Source organism: Phytophthora sojae, assembly GCF_000149755.1.
Source record: "Phytophthora sojae unplaced genomic scaffold PHYSOscaffold_1, whole genome shotgun sequence".
NCBI classification, from domain to species: Eukaryota; Oomycota; class Peronosporomycetes; order Peronosporales; family Peronosporaceae; genus Phytophthora; species Phytophthora sojae.
The window spans coordinates 10,783,875-10,804,397 of NW_009258115.1; the positions used below are offsets into that span (position 1 = coordinate 10,783,875).

The 20,523-nt window shown below is 54.2% G+C and overlaps 3 protein-coding genes across 3 annotated transcripts; 1 reads left to right on the top strand and 2 right to left on the bottom strand.

Annotated features, from left to right (window-relative positions):
- Positions 1-149: 149 nt before the first annotated feature.
- On the top strand, positions 150-6,482 carry PHYSODRAFT_309991 (hypothetical protein; the record flags this gene model as incomplete). The annotated part of the gene is made up of 3 exons (XM_009518828.1): positions 150-4,073; positions 4,137-4,263; positions 4,393-6,482. The coding sequence occupies 3 exons, from the start codon at positions 150-152 to the stop codon at positions 6,480-6,482; spliced, it is 6,141 nt and encodes a 2,046-aa protein (XP_009517123.1).
- A 142-nt stretch (positions 6,483-6,624) lies between these two features.
- On the bottom strand, positions 6,625-12,420 carry PHYSODRAFT_472680 (hypothetical protein; the record flags this gene model as incomplete). The annotated part of the gene is made up of 3 exons (XM_009518829.1): positions 6,625-7,737; positions 7,843-9,294; positions 9,343-12,420. The coding sequence occupies 3 exons, from the start codon at positions 12,418-12,420 to the stop codon at positions 6,625-6,627; spliced, it is 5,643 nt and encodes a 1,880-aa protein (XP_009517124.1).
- Positions 12,421-16,858: 4,438 nt separating this feature from the next.
- Positions 16,859-17,434, bottom strand: PHYSODRAFT_436646 (hypothetical protein; the record flags this gene model as incomplete). The annotated part of the gene is made up of 1 exon (XM_009518830.1): positions 16,859-17,434. A coding segment is annotated over one exon (576 nt), but the record flags the coding sequence as incomplete, so codon positions are not given.
- Between the last annotated feature and the right edge of the window lie 3,089 nt (positions 17,435-20,523).

Here is a 20,523-nt window from a genome sequence, read left to right on the forward strand (position 1 = left end):
AGATCCAAAACAAAAATAGTCCCATCACAAAAAAAACTCAAATAAGTACTAGTACTACCCAAATTCTGCAAAATGGTCTTTCGTCCGACCCAATAATCCACCAAGCGCCGCGAGCCAATGGCCAATTAATTGGTCATTTCCGCATTCTCATGGCGCTGCGCCAGCTGCTGCTGGCTGCCGAGCGCGACCGCCAGCCGCTGGACGGCGCGTTCCTAGCGTTCGCGCGCGCGCTGCGCCTGGCGCCTCCAGCTGCAGTCGAAGACGATGAAGAAGCCCCAGTCCAGCCCTCGCAGGAAGACGCGGCCGCGCTGCGCGCGCAGTTCCTGGCCGTGCACGCGCAGGGCGAGCTGCTGCTGCGCGTGTGGCCCGAGCAGCACGGCCTGGGCAGCCGCTGGGAGAAGCGCGAGAGCTTCGCCGTGTTCCTGCACGTGGCCGTGCACCTGCTGCAGCACCAGACGCAGCTGGACGCCGCCCAGGCCGAGGCCTTCGCGCTGCGCGTGGTGCGCGAGAAGGCCGCGCAGCTCGAGAAGCTGCTGAGCTGGAGCGACAAGCCGCTCATCGAGTTCTGCGCGCTGCAGCTGCTGGGCTGCGTGGCGCGCGTGAGCGGCGCGGCCGCGCGCGAGCTCGTGCGGCTCTTCAACTTCCAGAGCGCGGCGTTCGTCAAGCTGGCCACACGCCGCTGGAAGAAGCCCGAGGTGGCGCAGGACGAGGAGGGAGAGGAGACGCTCAAGCACGCACCCTTCCAGCTGCGCGCGGCGTACGTGGACCTGGTGCTGGCGCTCACGGCGTGCCCGGACAAGAGCGTGCACCGCTTCGCCACCAAGGAGGGCGGCGTCACGGCGTCGCTGTTCAAGAGCATGGACGGCGACTCGGCCGAGATGCTGACGATGATCTTCGAGAGACTGGGCGAGCTCGTGCTGCACAACAAGGAGGTGGAGCACAAGAGCAAGCTCGTGGTGTTCAATGCCACGTGCGTGCACCAACTGCTCGCGCTGCTGCAGGTGGAGGACGACGAAGGGGTGCGCGATACGGCGCTCGGAGTGCTCAAAGCGCTGTTCTTCGACGACAGCGCGCTGTACATCGTGCCGCAGAAGCAGGCGCTGAGGCTGTTCCTGTCCAAGTCCACAGCGTCGAGCTCGGCGCTCCCGGAGGAAGAGGTGACCACGTCCGAGCAGGCGTACGCACTCAAGGTGATCCGAAATGCCGTCGGAACGATCGGCGTGAATGAGCTGCTCCGCAGTACTCAGGCGCAGACGCTCGTCATGCAGTTTCTGGAAAAGTACCCCGGGTTTCTGTCCGAGTACCTGGCGGCATTGTCGTTTCAGCTGGAGCCCATGCCCGTGTATCGTTGGTTCTGCGTGGCCTCGCTAGTGCAGAAGTTGCTGTCGTGCTCACTGGATGCTGTCGCGAATGGAATGCCTGCAGCTAAGAACCCAGACGCGCTGTCGTCGTGGTGCTCTGCGCAGTCTCTCGCCTCGCGGCTCATTGCTCCGGGTAACTTCCGCAAGGAGCTATCTCGCTGTATCCAACACACCAACAACCTGGTTATCTATTCGTCGTTGGGCGTGATTGAGGCGACGCTGAAGCGCTACGTGCGCCTAGCCTCATCCATGGAATCGCTGGGTCTTGCGTCGGAAGTGCAATCTGAGCTGCGCTTCCTACTTCCGAGCCCGGAGGCGCTTGTCTCGTTGCTTCTCAAACTGTGTGCGTCTCAGGAGCGAAGCATCGCGCTTATTTACGTGCGTGCTCTCACAGTGTTCCGCCTGTACCTTGAGTGCCTACCGCAGGCGATGCGGGAAGTGAAGGTTGATTTTACGAAGACTCTTGCTTGGCGTTACTTGGATGGCCACACTGACGAAAACGCGGAGACCTTGCCGGCACCCATGCAGAGCTTGATCGTCGGTGAAATGCTGCGGTTCCTGCTTGCAGTGGATACCCCTCGTCTTCGCTTTCTGTTTACTAGCGGCAATTCCGGCAATCGCTCGAAACTGCAGCAAATGTTGCTGTTGTACGTTTCCACTCCAAGTGAAGCGGTTCAGAAGCTTGCAGGACAGGTTCTTCAGCGAACCTTGCTGGCTTCAGACATTTTTGGCCAGGAAACACAGCACCGGCAAGGAGGGACCGGAGGACGCGCTAACGAAGAGATTGGGTTTTGGCTCGAGAGTTTGCGGCACGGCGGAGGCAAAACTTGCGCTGAATTTACGGAACAGCTCGCGCGTGCGGTGATGTCGGACCCGCTGATGTATGTTGCTATTGGAAGACGTGTAGTCACAGATGCATCTTCGCCATCGTCGTCGTTGAGCCCAATCACTGTGGCCCTGGTGGGATTCTTGAGTTCACGCGGTGGAGCTGCTGGAAAGCCAGACCTGTCAGCATACCGTGCTGACCTGCGAGTTGTGGCATTTGCGGTGCGCATTTTGCTTGCGCTGGTGCCAACAAGCAAGCATCCGCACCAACTTGTCGCCCTGATTGCAAGCAACGATGCGTTTGCTGATACGCAGCAAGAGGAAAACGATGAGACATCCAGTGATGACTCAAACGGCAAGAAGCGGAAGCGACCTTCTGGTGCTGATGACATCGAGCGCGAGGATGATGCGTACGTGTGGCTTAAGGCTCACTGTGAGGCTCTGGTTTCCGGAAAGCCTGTTTCTGGCAATGTATCCACTCCGAAGAAGAAAGCGCGTGCAGCTAACAGCAAGTGGTACCGCTTTGGTGACCCTGATGCCCTCACGGGGGCATTAGTGGTGATGTCGCCAGCGGATTTCACTTCGAAGTGGGAGCATATTGTAAGCAACTGTGCAGACATCGAAGAATCATTCAGCCCGGTCCTCCACTATTTGTCAGCACGAGGAGATGTGGATATTCTATCGCTCCTGACTTCAAAGGCTCAAAAGAAGCAAGCGTCTTCATCAGCCGCAACAGAGACATTCAAGAAGGTTGTACCCGCGCATATTGTACTCCAGCACATTATGTTCAGTATTGCGAGCAATGATACCAAGAAGCAAGATTTGGCGATCGCAGCGGTGTCCGACTTGGTGAGACGTCGGCTTCGTGATGATCAGTTGGCTGCGACGGACGCAGCGCGTATGTGCGAGCAACTGCTGTTCTTCCTTTCATCAAGCCACCCTGGAGTTTCCGACGGAGGCTACTCGCACCTTTGTGAGCTACTCCTGCTTCTACATTTCAACATTATTGCCTCCAATGAGTGTACTGTTGCTGATGTCGTGGAGCGCATTTTCTTCAAATTGCGAGCAGTGGTTGCCAGTACTTCGAACAAGTTGTTATGGCGACAGCTTTCTGCGGTGGAGATCGTTACACTGCGAGTTTACTCTAGCAACGCGCCAGAAGCGGACCTGTCGTTGCTGTGTGATTTTGGTGGTCTGTTTCAACGCGCTGGTGTCCCGCTAGTGGCTATGTTGTCTTCGCGTATTCCTCCCAGTGCCCGACTTCCAGTGCTCGATGGTTTGCTGACCCGGTTCAACGTGGCAACCTGTAATGCTCCTCATGTGGTGCTTGTCGAACGTACCCTGAAGTCTCTAGGAAATGAGGGTGAGAGTGGAGACTCTAGCAAGCAATACTTTTCCTTCTCCGACTACAAGCGAGCAAAGTTGCTTACGCGAAAGCTCTGGCAGCTTCTTACCAGCAGAAACAGCGAGCGACAGATGCCGTTCTATACGACCGGATTTTCAGTACTGGGTCACCTTGGAGGTATCGATGCCTCCACAGCCGTTGACGCTATTCAGAGCTCACTGGTATCGCTTGTTGTTCAAAGCGCACGTACACCCGTGCAGTGCTCGTCTAAGGTGCTTCGAGCCATTGTTGCGGCAATTCAGAGTGGCAACGACGCTGCAGCGTTCCCGACGATGTTTGAGCAAGAACTAATGAAGCGCCTTCGACAGGAAAAGGATGAGCGAGTGCGGTGTGCTTTGGTGAACGCGGTTTACAATGTGTTCACGCGGATCACGAGCCCAGGATTACGTCAGTTCGCCGTAAATTTGGCCCCTGTTTGCTACGAGCGTGTGCTCTTGGGCTCCCAGAAGACTCACACGGCAGAGCTTGCACTTTTGAAGCATGTTTCTGCCGATGCGTCGATAAACGTGGATACCAATGCATTTGCTGGCGAGCTTGTGAAGAAGCTAGCAAGATTGGAGAACGATGGTGCATTGCCGCCGGCCCACCTGCTGGGACTGCTGCTTTTATTGCGAGGCGATGACACCAACAAAACTGTGGACGTAAGTTTGCTGCTGGTCCTAGTTCGGAGCTGTCTGTTTGCCCTGAAGACTGTGCAAGTTGAGGAGGACGGGTCGTCGATCAACCGCGATAGCTGGCGCAGCCAGTTTGACGTGACTGTGCTCATGATGGAAACCGTGGTCGGATCTATTACGTGCCAAGTTCAAGAGAAGCAGTTGTCTGCCTTGAAAATTGTGCTCCCTCTACTGACCGAGGCGCGTGAAGCTATCAAAACAAGTGGCTCTCAGTCTGCTTTCGAGGCTTTTGTGAGCTTGACTGCAGCTCTGCTTCGTCTGGTTGGAAATGACGCGAATGGATTGGATTACGATTTCGTTGCCCATTTTGATGCCCTCGTGCTACACAAGTGCTTCACTCCAACCCTGCAGAACACTGACAACAGTGCTGTGCGACTTCTGATTGTTCGCGTTGTCTCGCGACTCACTCGTATCACCGGCAACTACACGAGGTCGTTGTTGCAGACGTTGCTGAACGCGTACTCAATGTCGCTTTCACCTTTCGACCGCAGCTTGCGGGTACTCTTTGAAGATTTTGAAGCCCAGGGCTCTGGACTTACCCTTGTGAGCATGGGCTTCCGCTTTGGTGCATTCTCGACAGTTTCGCCGTCAGCAGAAGCTTCCTTGTCGTCTAAGCGCTCTCACAACGACCTGGTTGATGATTCGGCCTGGCTCCTTGGTGGAGGTATTGAGCAAAACCGTGTTCGTGCTACGATTGAGTACTTTCCGCTGGATCGTGAGGTTTCGACCGAGGGCGATGCATTCCTCTTGAACCTTGATGACGAACTTCCTGTTGAAAACGGTAACGACAACGTCGAACTGACCCTAGCGGACAACGGCGAGAAGGAGGCCGAAGCTTACGATCCTGCGTTCCTTCTGCCGATGCTGTCGCACTTCGTCTCCTCGTCGGATTTGCCGGATGGTGGCATTGTGCAGCAAGGCTTGCTTGGCATTACCATCCGCGCCATATCTTCGGACGTCGAGAAAATCCGTGAATACGCGTACGGCATCCTAGCGCATCTGCACGAGGCTCTGCAGGCTACTACGGAAACCTCAAGCGATTTTAAGGCGGGACGCCAAGTCCATCTGTTACTGGATGTTTTCCGCCGTGGCGTCGAGGAGCAGCTTGAGCAGGTTCCATCAGTGGTTACCGTGTTCCTTAATGACGCGCTCGCTGTGCTGACTCGGCCAACCCACGTGCTGTACCCTCAAGTGAACCATTTCCTGCTGGCTCGTCCTGCGATGGACCTGGCTGATGTCCCGATGTTTTACTCGTTGTTCAACAGCCGGGCTCCGCTGACCTTCCGCCAAGAGCGCTCATGGCTGCTGCACGCGCTTCGCCGTGGAGTACGCAACGACGACGACGTGGCATTGCTTGTGCGCCGTCACGTGCTTCCGATGCTTTTGAGTTTCTACTCCTCCGAGCTGGCTGATACCCACACGCAACCTTTGATCACGAGCATTTTGCTGGCTGCACTTCGTACCCCGTCGGGTGGTGCATACTTGATCACCAAGGCAGCGTTGGTGGAGTGGCTAGCCGCGCAATTCTTGAGGCATGGAGCTGCCTCCTCGTCCACGAAATCGCGCAATGATAAATCGTCGAGATCGATGAAGGCGGCTTCGTCGGCGCTGCTGCTTCCTCTTATGACACTGTTGGAGCAAGTCCTGCAGGATGCAGTTTGGGATGAGCTTGACCCAATCCAGCAGCATGCGACTGCTTTGCAGGCAGCAAATGCTTTCGCATCGTTGCAGGTAGCTCTCGCGGGACGCCGTGCTGGTTCTAAGAATGACCGCGCATTAGTGACGAAGGCTGCGCTCGTGACTGAGCTGGTTGTTCGCCGTGCTGGCTCGGTTTGCTCCGTGCAGTTGCTGCACCAGGCTATTGACGTGGCACGACTGCCTTCTTCGTTTGAAAGCTCAAGTACACGTGCCTATGGCTGCGCTCAGATGGTGGCCAACAACCTCTCCCAATGGCTCCTGCAGCAGCGCCACCACGAAGCGCAGAAACTCCGCTTCCCCGACTGGGCGAAATTGCTACGTCAGGTGGCCTCGACACTTGTCGCCAGCTGCACCACAGCTACGTTGGCCGAGCAACAGCAAGCGAGGGTAGCCCTCGAACAACTCAAGACGGTTCTGGACCAGGTTCCGAGCCTCAAGCAGCTTGTGCTATCTCCGTCAACTCTAAACAAGGAGAACGCATCTACCACCACGTCGGACTACGCCCCAGCACTGCTTTAAAATCAGCAACGATAGATTCATTACTTGTTTATCTCAATAGACGACGCAATGTTTTTCATGTGCAGACCAGCCTGGCGAAGTGTTCGTGTTCTTACAGATCTGGAGGAGACTGGTTGTCTACTAACCTTTGATGCCTCGGGTCTTAGTCAACGTCGTGATAATCGCGAGCGTGGGCCTGCGCAAAGCTCGGGAAGGTACGACGGCGCATCTTGTCGAGCTCGAGGCGCAGGTACTCGATCTCGTCGGTTTGAGCTTTCGCCAGATCGACGAGCTTGCGTCTCACTGCTATGGCCTTGAGTCTCGCAGCGTCACCCCGAGCACCTCCTCCACCTGCAGCTTGTTGGCGCATGGCTGCGCTCGTGCGGCTCGCCAAGATGTCCTCGCGGATCTGCACCTGGGTCTCAAGCTGCGCGACTTGCTGCAGGAAGTTCCGGTTTTCGCGCTCGCGTTCGTGAAGCTGGCGTTCGAGCTGGGATCCTGTGCGTTCAAGCTTCATCAAGGTGGTCTGGTGGTGACGACCCAGGTGAGCCAGCTTGGCCTCAAGCATGGCTGCTTCTCGCTTCTGCTTGTGGGACGTGTCGCCTGTGTGGAAGAGCTCCTGGAGGTCTTTGGTCACGCGCAGCAACTGGATGTCGGTGTATCGCTCGTCCATATCTCGTGCTTGTAGCTCCAGCAGCGCGTGCTCCCATTCCATCACATTGATGTTCTTGCGGAAATCCTTGATGCGACCGAGGATGCCCACCTGGTCTTTGCCGTGCAGCTGGATCACGTCGTTCAAGGCTTCGACACTCGTTCGCGCTACCAGCAGCGCGTCGTCACCCCCACCGCCGACTGGAGTTTCGTCTTGGCCCTGCTTGATCCGAACCAACAAAGGCGCGCTCTCCACCAGAGCCGTTCGACGCTGTGCCAAGGACTCTCGCTCTCGCTGCTGCTTCCGGCGTCGACGATGCAAATCTGACAAGTTCGCGCGGAGTTCGTCGCTCACGGTTTTGGCAAGCGCAAGGAGCTCCGCCTTCTCGCGCACCGCGTGCTCTGCGAGGATTTTCTTGGCTCGAAGCGCGTTCAGGGCGCGCCAGATTCGGTCCTCGACAAGAACGCCTTCAGGACGGTCAGCGATGTAGTCCAGCGGAGTTACCGCGAACTTTTGACTCCCGTTTCCAGTGCCAGTCATGACCCCGCGCTTCGAATGGTCTTGGTGGAGGTTGTCGAGGTGCTGGAACGGGTCGAGGTTGACTTCAGGCTCCACCACGTTGTTCTTGCCTGATGCCTGTCTCGTCAGTAAAGAGCGTGTTGATCCTTCCGCCGAGCTCTCAGCTAGTAGGCGTTGTTTGGCGTTCACCTTAGCTCGAGCAGCAGCCACACCATTGGAACCTGACCGCTTCATGGATTCACTCCCGGATGATCCATCACGAGAAAGCACCAGATCGTCAGGTTTGCGCTTGCGGTACAACTCCACGAGCTGTTTGATGAACTCCGGGGACTCCAGTTGGCTTGTGCTCGCCGTTGGAGTGCCTCCCAGTCCACCACCAGCGCTGCCACTGCTTTGAACCATCTCTTCAAGCTCCCGAACGAAGCTCTTTTCGAGCACCTTGTCCTCTTCCGTGGCGCGGTGCCAGTCTTCACGACAGGCCTCAAGTTGGGCTGCAAACCGGTCGCTCTCAGCTTGAGCGCGTGCCACGGATTCCTGCATGGTGAGTGCCTCCGCTTCGAGTCGCTCCGTTTCCAGCCCCAATTGTTCACGCGCCATGAGCTCTTCACCCAACCGAAGCTCGTAGAGCTCCTGAGCGAGTACAGCCCGCCGTGTCGCCATGTACCGATCACGAAGCGCGCGAAGCTTCTCATCGAACGCGCGACAGAGGTCCGTCACCTCTCCGCGAGTCTTGCGCAGCTCCAAGTCCAGACTCTTCCGATACTTCTCGCGTTCCTCTTCGAACTTGGCTTGAGCAGCTTCAAACTGTACCACGAGCTTCTTCTGCTCGGCCGTCATCTCCTCCGGTGGAATCGTCAGCATCCAAGCCTCCTTCACCAGCTCCTGTGCTGCCAACGGGTCTTTCTTGACCTCCAGCGTGCCGTCCATCATGTCCATGAGCGCTCGACCGCCTACGTCGTCCTTCTTACGAGCTTTCTCCCGCTCCGCTGCCTCAAATGCTTCACGCTCACGCTGCTTTCGACGCTCGGCAGTCTCGTACGGCTTCTGGGTCATCTCTTCGGGAGAAACTTTCAGAAGTGAGTCGGCTTTCTCCTCGGGGGCCAACTGCGGTCGAAACAAGTCGGCAGTGCTTCCTCCAGCGTTGAGTTCTGCCGTGATCTCCAAGATCCGAGCGTTCTTGGCTTCGATTTGCTCAATCGTGTTCTCCTTGTGACGCAACAGCTCCTGGAACTCGGCGTTGAAGGCGCTTTGTAGCGCTCGAGCATACGAACTAAGCAGATGCATCTGGACGCGAGCTTGCTTGCCTGTACGCACGACTGCGGGATGGTACACGAAGTGGAAGCTCGGGATTTTGGCGTAGTCGGAGATATCTGGAGACGAACCAGAGTCGGTAGCTGGAGGGTTTCCCTGCTGGAACTTGGGATGTAGTGATCCTGCGTTCAAAATCCACTGCAGATCAGTGGGAACGGTGTCTTGAAACCTCGCGCGCGAATCGGAACTGTGTCCCTCGCGGTCTTCTTGCTGGTGGTGTGCGAATTCAACTAGGCGAAGCATCGCGATCTGCTTGGCGAGCTTCTGCTCCCGTGGGGTCTGGCGTCGCATTGGGAAGTTGTTGACAAACAGTGGCGTCGACTGTCCCGAGGTTGAGGTCGTCGATGCGGACTGTTGCAGTTGAGGCGGCGGCTGTCCTGCCGGTGGACCAGGCGCCACTGCGGTCGACGTAGAAGTTGGTGGTGACAGTGCTGTAAGACGGACTCCCGGTACCTCAAAAACGTCCCAGAACTCCCGCTTCATCCGCTCACGCACAATTGCCATGCGCGCAAGGTCACGAGCGATTCCTTCACGTACGCGTTGGGCTCTGGCGGCGTGCTGATTCAACAGATTATCACGCCATGCCACATTGAGTACAAACTCTTCGCGCGCGAGTTGCTCGTTTTCAGGCAGTCGTTCATTCTCAGCCAGCATGATCTTCAGTCGCCCCTCAAGGTCGCGCAACTTGACGCGCGTGGCATCTTTGCCACGATCGAATCGATCACGAGCTGCCATCGCTTCAGCGCGAGTTCGAGCCTCCAGGAACGGCGTGCGCTCTTGTTCACGCTCGGGCTGGAAGACGTCGTCATACTTGGCGCATGAAACGATGTTCATGTACAGCGGATTCATGGTTGGATCGGAAGTCTGCGCACCACTGAGTCCAATCGACTCGCCCAGTAGCTCGGGCGACAGACGAACGTCCATGAGGAACACACAGCCATCGACACCCGTTGAAATGAGCTGGATGTTTGCTGGTCCTCCAGACTCGGAGCTTGCCATTGCTTTCGCACAGACAAAGCGCAGAGTTGTTACCGGGCCAGCGTGCGTTTCGAGTGTTCGCTTCTTGGTCGCCTGCATTTCGTCCAGCTCGCCTGCACTTCCGGAAGCTGTCGCCGTCGCGGCTTCCTTTGACTCGTTTTCACCTTCCGCTGGTGTCTTGGTTTGACGACGGGCGTTTACTGCTGAAGCTGCAGCGAGCGTCCAAAGCGTGACTGTGCCATCCATCCCGCCGGTTACGAAAAGCTCCACACCTCCGTCCAGCACGCGCGGAAACACCGCGACTGCCGACACACCGCGCGCATGGGCTCGCTTCGTCAGCATTTTCGACAGGATGCTGATCTCTTCCATCGACTCGCGCAGTACGTCGCGGAACTTGAGCAGTGTCAGCTCCGGTCGACCGGGGGAAGTAGCGATCATCATGTTACTTGAAGGACCAGTGAGGAACCGCAATCGCGCGCACATCGGTAGAACGGACTCTCCAAAGGCGATGACTTTGGGGACGATCTGCAACGCCCCTCTTGGCGAGACATCCCGGCGGCCTGAGGCAGCACTGCCCACGGAAACATCCTCCTGTGGTGGGGCTTGATATCGTGCACTGTAGAACAGACCACGCGAAGAGAAACACGTGAGCGTGAGGGAGCTACTGACGCTAGCCCCCGTTGCATTCCACTGGATGTCCACAACGCGTTCGTTCGGTTCTCTCAACGTGAAATACGCTTGAACAGGAAATCGCTTCTCGTGGTCCATGGACAAGAGGAACACCACGTTGCTGTGCGTTGACGACACCATCATCACCGTCTGGGTAGGGTGGATGGACAAAATGTCGACTGGGGTATCCTCCGGCAGCAATTGTACCGAGTGCTGCGGTAGAATCTCCACCTTGCCCCCTCCACCCACAACTTTCGAGACACACAGCGAGCGCAGTCTTCCTTGGTGGTCTCCGATCATCACTATCGGGTCGCCCAGTTTTGCTGCTAGTGCTGTGATCACCACAGGAGGCGCGGCAGTTGCTGGGTTGGTATTCAGTTCCTGCACTGGTGTGCCAGCGGTACCAGGTCTCGAGTTCGAACCAGCGGGAGCCGCAATAATTGTTGGGTCTTGTGTAAATAACACTCCCAGGTTGACTTCATCGACTGGTCGGCAGTCACGGAGGTTCCAGATCGCAAGCTGCCCATGTAAACCTCCAGTAGCGATCAACGCGTCGGTAGAATACGCCCCACCGAACGGAGTAAACACCGCGCTATCAAGCATCGGCCCCGTCGGGAAACTAGCACACGGTACTACAAGCGCGGATTCATCTCCACGACTGGAACTCCTGCTAGCTGCTTGGCGACGTGAGCTACCGTCGTCGTCGTCGTTGTCTCCGTCTTCATCGTCGTCTTGCAGAACATTCGTCCGCACCTCGAAGATCTTCCCGTTGCGTGTCCCCACGAAAGCCTTGGAGTACGTCGGCGTCGGTGCCATGACTGTCACACTCGACCCCGCGAGACCTCCAGGTAGAACGCTCGTGTTCTGGAGCTCCCATGTATCAAGCTGAAGCCACGCGAGCGCACCATCCGAGTAGGAGACGACGACGGTCTCTGCTGTCACGACAATACCAGCAATGGGACAGCGATCCGGCCGAGCTGCCGCTCGTATCAGCAGCGATACTTTCGCCTCCGCTGCGTCAACGAGGAACAGGTCGCCTGACAGGTTCGCAGCCAGGAATCGACTGCGAGGCAGCCACGCGTGGCAGAAAAACTGCTTGCGCTTCTCCTCCCATTCCACAAGATCTGCCGCGTCGGTGGGCTGTCCGACATTATCATCAGTAGCTGATGAAGGAGCCGGCAGCGTCACGGTCTCCGCTCGCAGCAAACTCGACGCTGCATTCTTACCCGTGTACACTTTCCAGATCTGCAGTCCATTGTCCCCACCCACCACGAGCATATCGATGTTGGCAGGGTCAAAGGACGCAAAGCGAGCTGGACCACGGACACTGGAATTCTGACACCCCGGAACGGGCGCTAGCGACTCGATATCCCACACGCAGAGCAGCGGATCCCTCGCTTCAATGGTTTTGCTGTCTTGAGCTCTCGATACATCGACCTCAGGTGGAGCTGGACGGATACTCAGCAGTCGACGACCACAACGCGAGAACTTGATCAGTGAGTACTCGAAGATGTCGCTTTGAGATTCATTGGGGAGTTCCAGCTTGGATTTGGACTTCTTGTCCGGGTACGAGTACAACGAGATGGCAGCTTCTGGCTCTCGAGCCGCGATGGCGAACGTGGACGTCTTCCAGTTGAAGTCGAAGCACACAATCTTTCGCGGCTGAGGGCGCATGAAGAAGTGCTGGCTGCGCGTGGTGGTGGACGTGAAGTGCAGCGTGTGGCCACTGACGTACACGATCGTGCTCTGGTCTGCCAGTTGTAGAGGTGGCGCGTCCGCCGCTCCCCCGTCATACCCGAAGACATGGTGGACGGTAGCGTCGACCGACATGGAGACGGCTACGGATTGATTCTACCGAAAAATGAAATCTCGGTGAACGCCCCCACGAAAAGATGAAGAGTGAACGGTCACCGTCTCCTCGGATTCCTGACTAAAAAATGTGTATTAGTGTTTTATTTATCACACTCGCTGGTGTTGCTGTCTACTTTGTCTTCCGTTGAATCCGAGTTGCCGTGCGCATCGAGTTTGTCCAAGTCTGCCAGAAGCGCCATACTGTCCAAGCGTTCGGTTTTGCGGTGGCGCTTAGTTCGACCTTCTACGGGGATCTGATCCTCTGCAGTGTTTGTTTGCTGCATGATTGCCATAGCGTCGGCCTCCAGCATCAAGTCGGTGGAGTCGATGCTGCTTTCGCCTGCACTTTCGTGGTCACTTTCACCGTTTTGAAGCCCCGGGTCGTCGGAATCACTCCCATTTGGCATGGCGAAATCCCCCACTGCTACCGAGTCCGCGCCAAAGGCAGCGTCCAGCTTGTGCACCTCAGCATTTTGCTTGACTATCGCATCCGTTTGAGCTTCGTTACTCGCTCCAGCGTCGTTTACGTCTTGGTTATCACCACCTCCACTCTTGTTGGCCAGTATTTTGTCCCCGCTTGACTCGATGGTGTTACCCTTTTCATTGACTTCTTGGGAGACGCTGCCTGGTTCTTCGCTGTGACTTGAGGCGTCAGCGGGTACCTGTCCCACTATGTCCTGCGCGATGCCTCCTTCCACTACACTAGTGTCTTCGTGCTCGCTACTGGGGTTGAAAGCTTCAGTGGAGGTGACCTCATCTGGACCAGCATCCACTATTGCTTGAGGAGCTTCATCGTCATGTGCGCATTCAGGTTCATTTTCAGGCACTGAGCTTGGAACTGTTGGCTCCATAACGTCCACAGCTTGTAAATTACCGGTACTTTTGCTTCCTTGTCCCGTGTCTGGTTCGTGGGCTGGTTGGTTTGTCTTGATATCATAGGTCTCGTCACGAGAAGAGCCTTGATCCTCTTCATAGGGCTTAGATGCGATTTGGTCTGCCTGGCTTTCCTTGTCATGAGCCGGCTGGGATGCCACCAGGCCTATGATGGCTTCCAGCACATTTTCAACGATGGCAAAATCGGCATTATTTGAGCCATGGGGATCTTCGTCTGTTGCTTCTGCGATCAATAAGCTAGCCACAGCACTTTCCGTGTCCGTAGATGCACAGGCATCGGCTTCTTCAATAGCCAAGTTCGTGTTAAATCCTGGGGTGTCTTCGGTATCATGAACACTCGGTGGATCACTGGGGGCCATCTTCGTGTCGGTTGAATTCATATCAACTGGAGCCAAATCATTGCTTAACAGCGGCAAGGCAGTGGCTTCAGGGCCAGCCTCACTAGTGCTGGCCGCGGCTTCAACTAGATCCATCAAGAGAGCTGAGATTTGGCTTTCTTCGCTGTTCTCGCCGTTGTCTTCGTTGGTCGATAGAATAGGATTTAGCTGGGGTACAACCGATCGATCTTCTGAGCTGTCGATTACCACTTGGAGATCTCCATCGTCTGCAGTAATCTCCGAATTAATGTAATTTTCATCACCTGCGCTGGTATCCGCAAGAGTGGGTTTGTTGCTGTCACATGGGACTGCATCAGCCTCGATGATAGCCACGATATCGTACAGTAAAGCTTCAACCACGCTGTCATCCTCAAACTGTGGGCTGGGGTCTTGCGACCGATAGCTGATCCAACGCTGACGTTGTCCTCTCCACGCAGCCTGGATACAGATCGCCGCCTCTAGTTGCGAAAGGTACGTCTCCTGCCGCTGCCACTCGCGCTCAAACCACTTCCGCGCACTTCTCCTCTTCCAGGCCGACTGAATGCACAGCACCGCTTCAAGCAACTCCATATACGTCGACCGTTCCTTACTTGAGCGTCTCGACCAGCGTTGAATTCGTCGGGTACTCTCCTTTATCCTGGAGTATTTCCACCGTGCAAACCATCCAAGGACGTACGTTTTAACTACGAATGTTGCGTCTCGAATTCTAGTCACCAGTTGAATTGCTTGACGTCGACGAATCCAGCACTGAAGCTTCACAGTCGATACCTTTTGGCGTTGCCAAGCTCTGGACGCTATCATCCTCCGTGTGTTCTTCTGAAGAATCGTCGCTGAGAGGTTCCTGGCTTCGATTAGCAAGGCCCGTTCTTTCCGATGTAAGTGGAAGCGAATAAATCTCTGCATCGTGGAGGCGGCTCGAATGCGTTGTTTCTTCACACGATCCGCTTCTTGTAGAGCTTGAAATATTCCTTTCGCTTTTACGGTTCGAGCCATGCATTGGATCACGATTGCAGCACTGGCACGCTGCAGCTTCAACCCCTGGTAGCGCTTCTGCTCCAGTCGAGACCGAACTGTCGACTGAAGCACAATAGACGCTTGGGTGCGATTCTTCCGGACGGTCTCGCGTTCTTCGAGCTGCTGTTGCTGGCGCTCAATAGTCTGCTTCATCCACTTTGACTTGGTCTGCTCCTGGATGAGTTCGTTTTGGTGCTTGAGGTGCAACAGCTGGTACGACCTCATCAAAGCCTGACGGTCTGCTGCAAGCTCGGCGTACCGACGTCGTTCTATAGCGAGGATAGCTTCCAGAGACGTGATCTGCTCCTGCAGTCGATTTTGTTCCTGGTTGGAATACTGAAGCTTCAAGAGTTTCTGATCTGATGAGGACACTTTAGTCGTCCGCTTTGGAGTTGCACGACTCTGTTTTACCGAGCCATTTTTCGGGTCTGCCGCTCTCATTTCCTCTGGCGATGGCTCCGTTTGGTTTGACGGGGCAGTCGGTCGCCCCTCAATGGTGGGGGGTATTGCACGCGAGTCTTCTCGATGCTTCCTTCTTAACTCCCGCTTTTGCTGGCTCTGAATTTCAGTCGGTTCGTGGGCTGGGTTCTCCTCACTTTCTTTGGTTGAGTTGAAGAGCTGATGTTGCTTTCGCTGGAGAAATCGAAGATACTCACCCCACTCGATCTCCTACGAATCACAACAACAAACCGTGAGAACGAGAGTAAATATGCAGTCTTAATAGACAGCAATTGGGCATACGTTGTCGCGGTTTGTATCCATAACGGAAAATAGCGCAGCTATCTGTTCTTGGGTGGGAATGCTTGCGTTTGCGTGGTTGGGGCTGTCTTGGTTGTCATCACTACCAAACAACAGCTGCAACAGCTTCTGGCCATCGGACGTCTTTGTCATATCTGCAAAGCACTAAGTTAGTCCGCCACAGCAAAAAATAATATACTATTGTTTCGAGAAGATCGTACTGTACCTTCCACATGAGTCAAAAACACATTCGTGAACTCGTTGCGGTCAATGTATCCATTGCTGTTCTGATCCAGCAAGTAAAACAGCTTCTTCCAGATAGTAAACGTTTCCGCAGAAGCCACACGGTTCTCAAGTGTCTTCGCTGCATCGCCTTCTTGATCATGAACGACATTGCGCGTGGGGTCAAATGTAACTCGAAGTTTTGCGACTCCAGATATCTTGGTTCGATCAGCTTTATCATAAAAGTTACCCCAAATAAAGCGGTCTTGGTCGTTATCGGACGAACTTACTGCTGAAGTCAAAGAACAGAGCTCGGCAATGGACAGCAGATCGATGGAGAATACACCGAGACAGACCTCCCCAAGCGTCTTCGTCATCCCCATCCATTGAATAACAAACTCTGGTACATCGGGAGTTGTGTCCATGCTGATATCGTACGGCAATCGCAACCGCTTGTAGCCAAGAGTATTATTTCCCTGATCGTCGACCGAGATATAGTTTGCGGTTTGAAGAACGCACTTGTAAAAAGTCGTATTAACATGAAGCCTACGTTCGGATTCCGAAAATGTGACGTTTTCACCAAAGTCGAAGTTAATTGTACCAACAACCGTAGGTATATAAATCACTACGATATGAAGATGTGCATCAACAGTAGCGCGATCACTGCAGAGTTGATCACCAAGTGGAATCCACAAATCAACTCGTCGGAATTTCGCGTCTTTGATCGTGGAACTTAAGTCGATACTGCCTTGCAGCACAGGTCGGTTTGGTTGAACCCCTATTTGCAAAAATACTTGCAGATCTTGCTTTGCATTTTGCCCGCCGTCTTCGGTAAACGGAAACCACTCGTTTTCCCAGCGCCAGTGCTGGCTACTGTCTAGACTCGTAGACTGTCTTGTACGGTAGCGTACTTTGCTGTCGGGGCTAACCGTCGGGATATGCGTCAGCTGTACATTTGCACCGCCATATTTACCCAGCTTCAGTGCGTTCGAGCTCTGAAATGGTGTTGAAAGGATGGCTTCACATACGCTCACGTGAAATTTCCCCGATGTCTTTGCTTGAGAAGCAGGGGTATTAAGATTTTGTTCGCGAAGTTGGAGGCTCATTAGCAGTGCGTCTTGTGTAGTCGTAACCCCAGTACTTCCTTCAATACAAATAGGATACCAGACTTGCTTCCTCCGATCAACCAATCTTTGTCTCCAGTCTTTTCTGAGCGGGAGATGCACTTGTCCGTAGTAGTTCCCAGCCAAGTCACGGATTCTCCCGACAAACACATTGTTCGGTCCATTCAGCAGTGTTGCTGCGACGATTGGGTTGCTGAGATCGACTACTTCCCCAACTGCAGTCATTCCTGACGCAGATATTGATATAACGCCGGTAGCTCCCACCGCGATCTCCTCAGCTCTGCCACCTCGATCCGACATGAGACTAATATCAACGAAGACATGCTGTACGACCCCAGGTGGGCGTTGGGAGGGACTCGAGTCCTGTAGATTCCCCCGCACTCGGTGAATCACCAGTTCAAAACTTTCTGTCGTAGTAGAAGCCTTCACCTTGGGTTGCTCGCTCGACAGAAATTGCATCTCCAGTGTTAACATCCCTCTTTTGTAGTAATGCGGATCATTACTGGTCTTAGCCGAATCAACATCTCCAGAGCCAAACGGCATTCCAAACGGAACCTCGAGTTGTAGTAAATGATCCTCCTCAAGAACTGACGGGAACATTGGCAGCGTCAAATACCCAACAATTTGGTTACCTTCGATTGGCGGTGCGGGATTAGAGTCTCCACCATTGCGATCAACTAAGCGATGATAAAGCGTAAGGTGGACAGTCGGTGGGCCATTGGAGCCGATTCGGAGCACCACGTGCTGATTCCAAGTTACTGAGCCGTCATCGGCTGAACAAAATCTACACAAACAAGCGACGGTATACTTCAGACTGACAATCACAACAGTTAAATATAAATACGTAATGAATGTCACGTACCCGCTCGCTACTTCCTCCGACCCGCAAGACACCAACACGTAGTAACTTGAGAGTGGATTGACCTTCCTTAGAAAGCTCCCAGTGGCTTGTAGAAGGTGAATGCACAAGTCACCTTTGATAACTTGTACCTGACGAACATTGGTCTCTGGAAGCGTCGGCGCGCTCGCACCCTCCTCTCGATATGAGGAAGCTCTGATTGTTGAGAGTATAGATACCGGTCCTTCACAGTTAACAGTCTCCATATCTGCTTTCTCCACTGTTAAGCTCAGGTCAACACGCGCGGAGGTGTTCGGTTGTGAGAAAAATGAACACAAATTGAGGCTGCCGGCTGCTACCAATACGGGAGAGGCAGCTTCATCCGCACGTTGTGTAGCCTTTGCACCACGGCGATCTCCTCTCCGTTTTAGGTGTGAAGTGGTTGCTAGAGACGCTTTGGAAGCGATACTTTTCAGATTTGGAGTCCGTTGGGATTCTGTGTACACCAAAACTTCCAGCACAGGAAATGATCTGTCCTTTGCAGACCAGCAAATCTTGGCGTATGCTTTACCGACAATAGAAGCCATCAGCTTGTTGCCACCAGCCGAAAGCACCACCTTTGTTGGGCCCAATTTAATTTTCCAATTGCTTTGAGCAATGCGAAGTTGAATAGAAATGCTATCACCCTCTGAAACAGTTGCTGGTAGTTCGTGCACCTCCAAGATATCGATATCAAATCCACATTTCATCTCCCCATTTTGGACAGGATACGCAACGCTGCCAAGCTCCGTCGCAGCCAGTGATAAACTTCTCTCGGATTCAGTCTCGTCAGGTACACTTGCAGTTTGGAGACCAAGTACCACCGACCCGCACTCAGTTTCCTTCCCTTTAGAGTCGCAGAACAAGCGCACGGACTGCTCAAACGACTGGTTAAGCTGGTGAGAGCAAATACTGAAGATGCCCAGTCCGATCAGTTCATTCCTCTCGTGGTTGCTGAATCGGTAGATACCCACAAACAATATGTCCGTGGTTGCATCGCTCACGTTCAATGATACAGCATTAACTCCACCAACTTCACCACTCCCCCATGTCAGGGGTGATATCGTTTGGGCTTGTGCTTTGTCCGTGGTACTTGACCAGATATTCGCTAAACAACGAATGCCATTGTTGTCTTCATTTGAGGTACGTAAGCTCGCCACCTTGACAGTAAGGATGCAGGCCTGGGGTTTATGAACAACTGGTGTGTACGGTATATGTTGCTGGTCGCCCTGCAATTCAGTACGGAGGCAGGTACTTAAGCGGCCGAGCACACCCCCTTTCTGGCCGATCAGAGGGAGATCGCACTGATATTCCAGATGCGCCGAAAGTTTCTTCAACAGGTATGTCAACGCTATAGAGAGTGAAAGGGGTCTCTGTTGCGATCGTTTTGGTCGGAAATCGAGAGAAAGCTGAGGAAGGGAATTTGTCACGACGTCAGGGCTTAACTCAAATCGGAGTACAACCGGGTCGCCATTTTCACTCTGCAGTCGTGCGCAGGTTTGTTTCTTGCAGTGTGTAGTCTCGAGGCTAGCTGAAGCAGTGGTAGTAGCCCGTTGGGAAACCCCATCTAGAAGGTTTACTCGACCGCGGATACTCAATTGTTGGCCTTCACCAATGTATTCACTCAGATACTCCGACTCGGGGGTGCTGCTTGCGCAGATGAACTCAAGCTGGACCTCTAGCAAGCTTCCGAGGGGAATAGAGAAGGGCTTGTCCGAAGAATAAACGTCGGAAGTTATCGTTGGTGAATTCAATGTTTCGCAGTCAGCAACCGGTACTTCAACGACATCCACTTGCGAATCGTCGACTATCAAGCAGCAAGCAACACGCACGCGAATTTTCCCTTGTTGCTCCGGCGCTGAGAACGTAAGCCATCCACAAAAGGCCGAGCCGTCTGGCTCTAATGCACCACAGTTAATAGTAGCGGATCCTAACACTTTCTCCGGACTGTCATTCACTTCTTCGTCATGAATCATTGCGAAGGAAATGGTATGGTTAAATAAATTCGCTGGTGGCAGCTCGAAACATAGCCGGTAGTTCCACACGAAAACGCCACGTTTGTCGTCGTAGGTTGCCGAGTCAGTACGCAAGGGAAGCTTCGCTTCACCGGTACTGGCAACAATGACGGGGTTGAAGAGCTGGTCCAGACCCTGACTTTCTAAAATCATCACGAACAGCACAGCGTTCTTCGGTCCGTCGTCAACTTTATCCATAGATTCTTGGATCTCCCTGGAAAATACTGCGGCCAGGGCCCTCGAATCCGAATTCATCGTCACAGAAAATCCCAACTTGCCACAACTTGCCTTTCTTCTCCGTCGAGTTAATTGAATTTCTTGCGACATTGAATCCCTCAACAACTCGTGAACAGGTTCTCGACCTTTCCCCACAAGTTCCTGTTGAACGCCACCAAGCCGGACTTCCCAAACTTCCATCTCCATCAAAGCTCCAGCCGATTCAGTAGTTAGTGACATAGGTAAAACCATTTCAACCGGCTTCGAACACCTCTCCGAGTAAATAAATGGATCCGTGGACGCTTGCACATTTCCCGGGTCAATTGAGAATCTCACGTAAACTTTTCGATCGCTTGATGCTCGATCAGTTGGCCACGCGAGATCCGCAACATACTCGACATCGATGGACACTACGACAAACTTGTCGTCCACGAGCTCGAATAAATCCTCTCCACCTTTCTTAGCACCGACAACGTGCACTTCTTCTCCATAAGGTGTGCCAACAGCGCCAGACAAACTATCAGGTGCTGCATGGGAGGTCATTCACGCACCCGTTGCCTCTTCACTCGAAAGGGCGACGTCGGATCCTGTCACAAAGTTCTAAA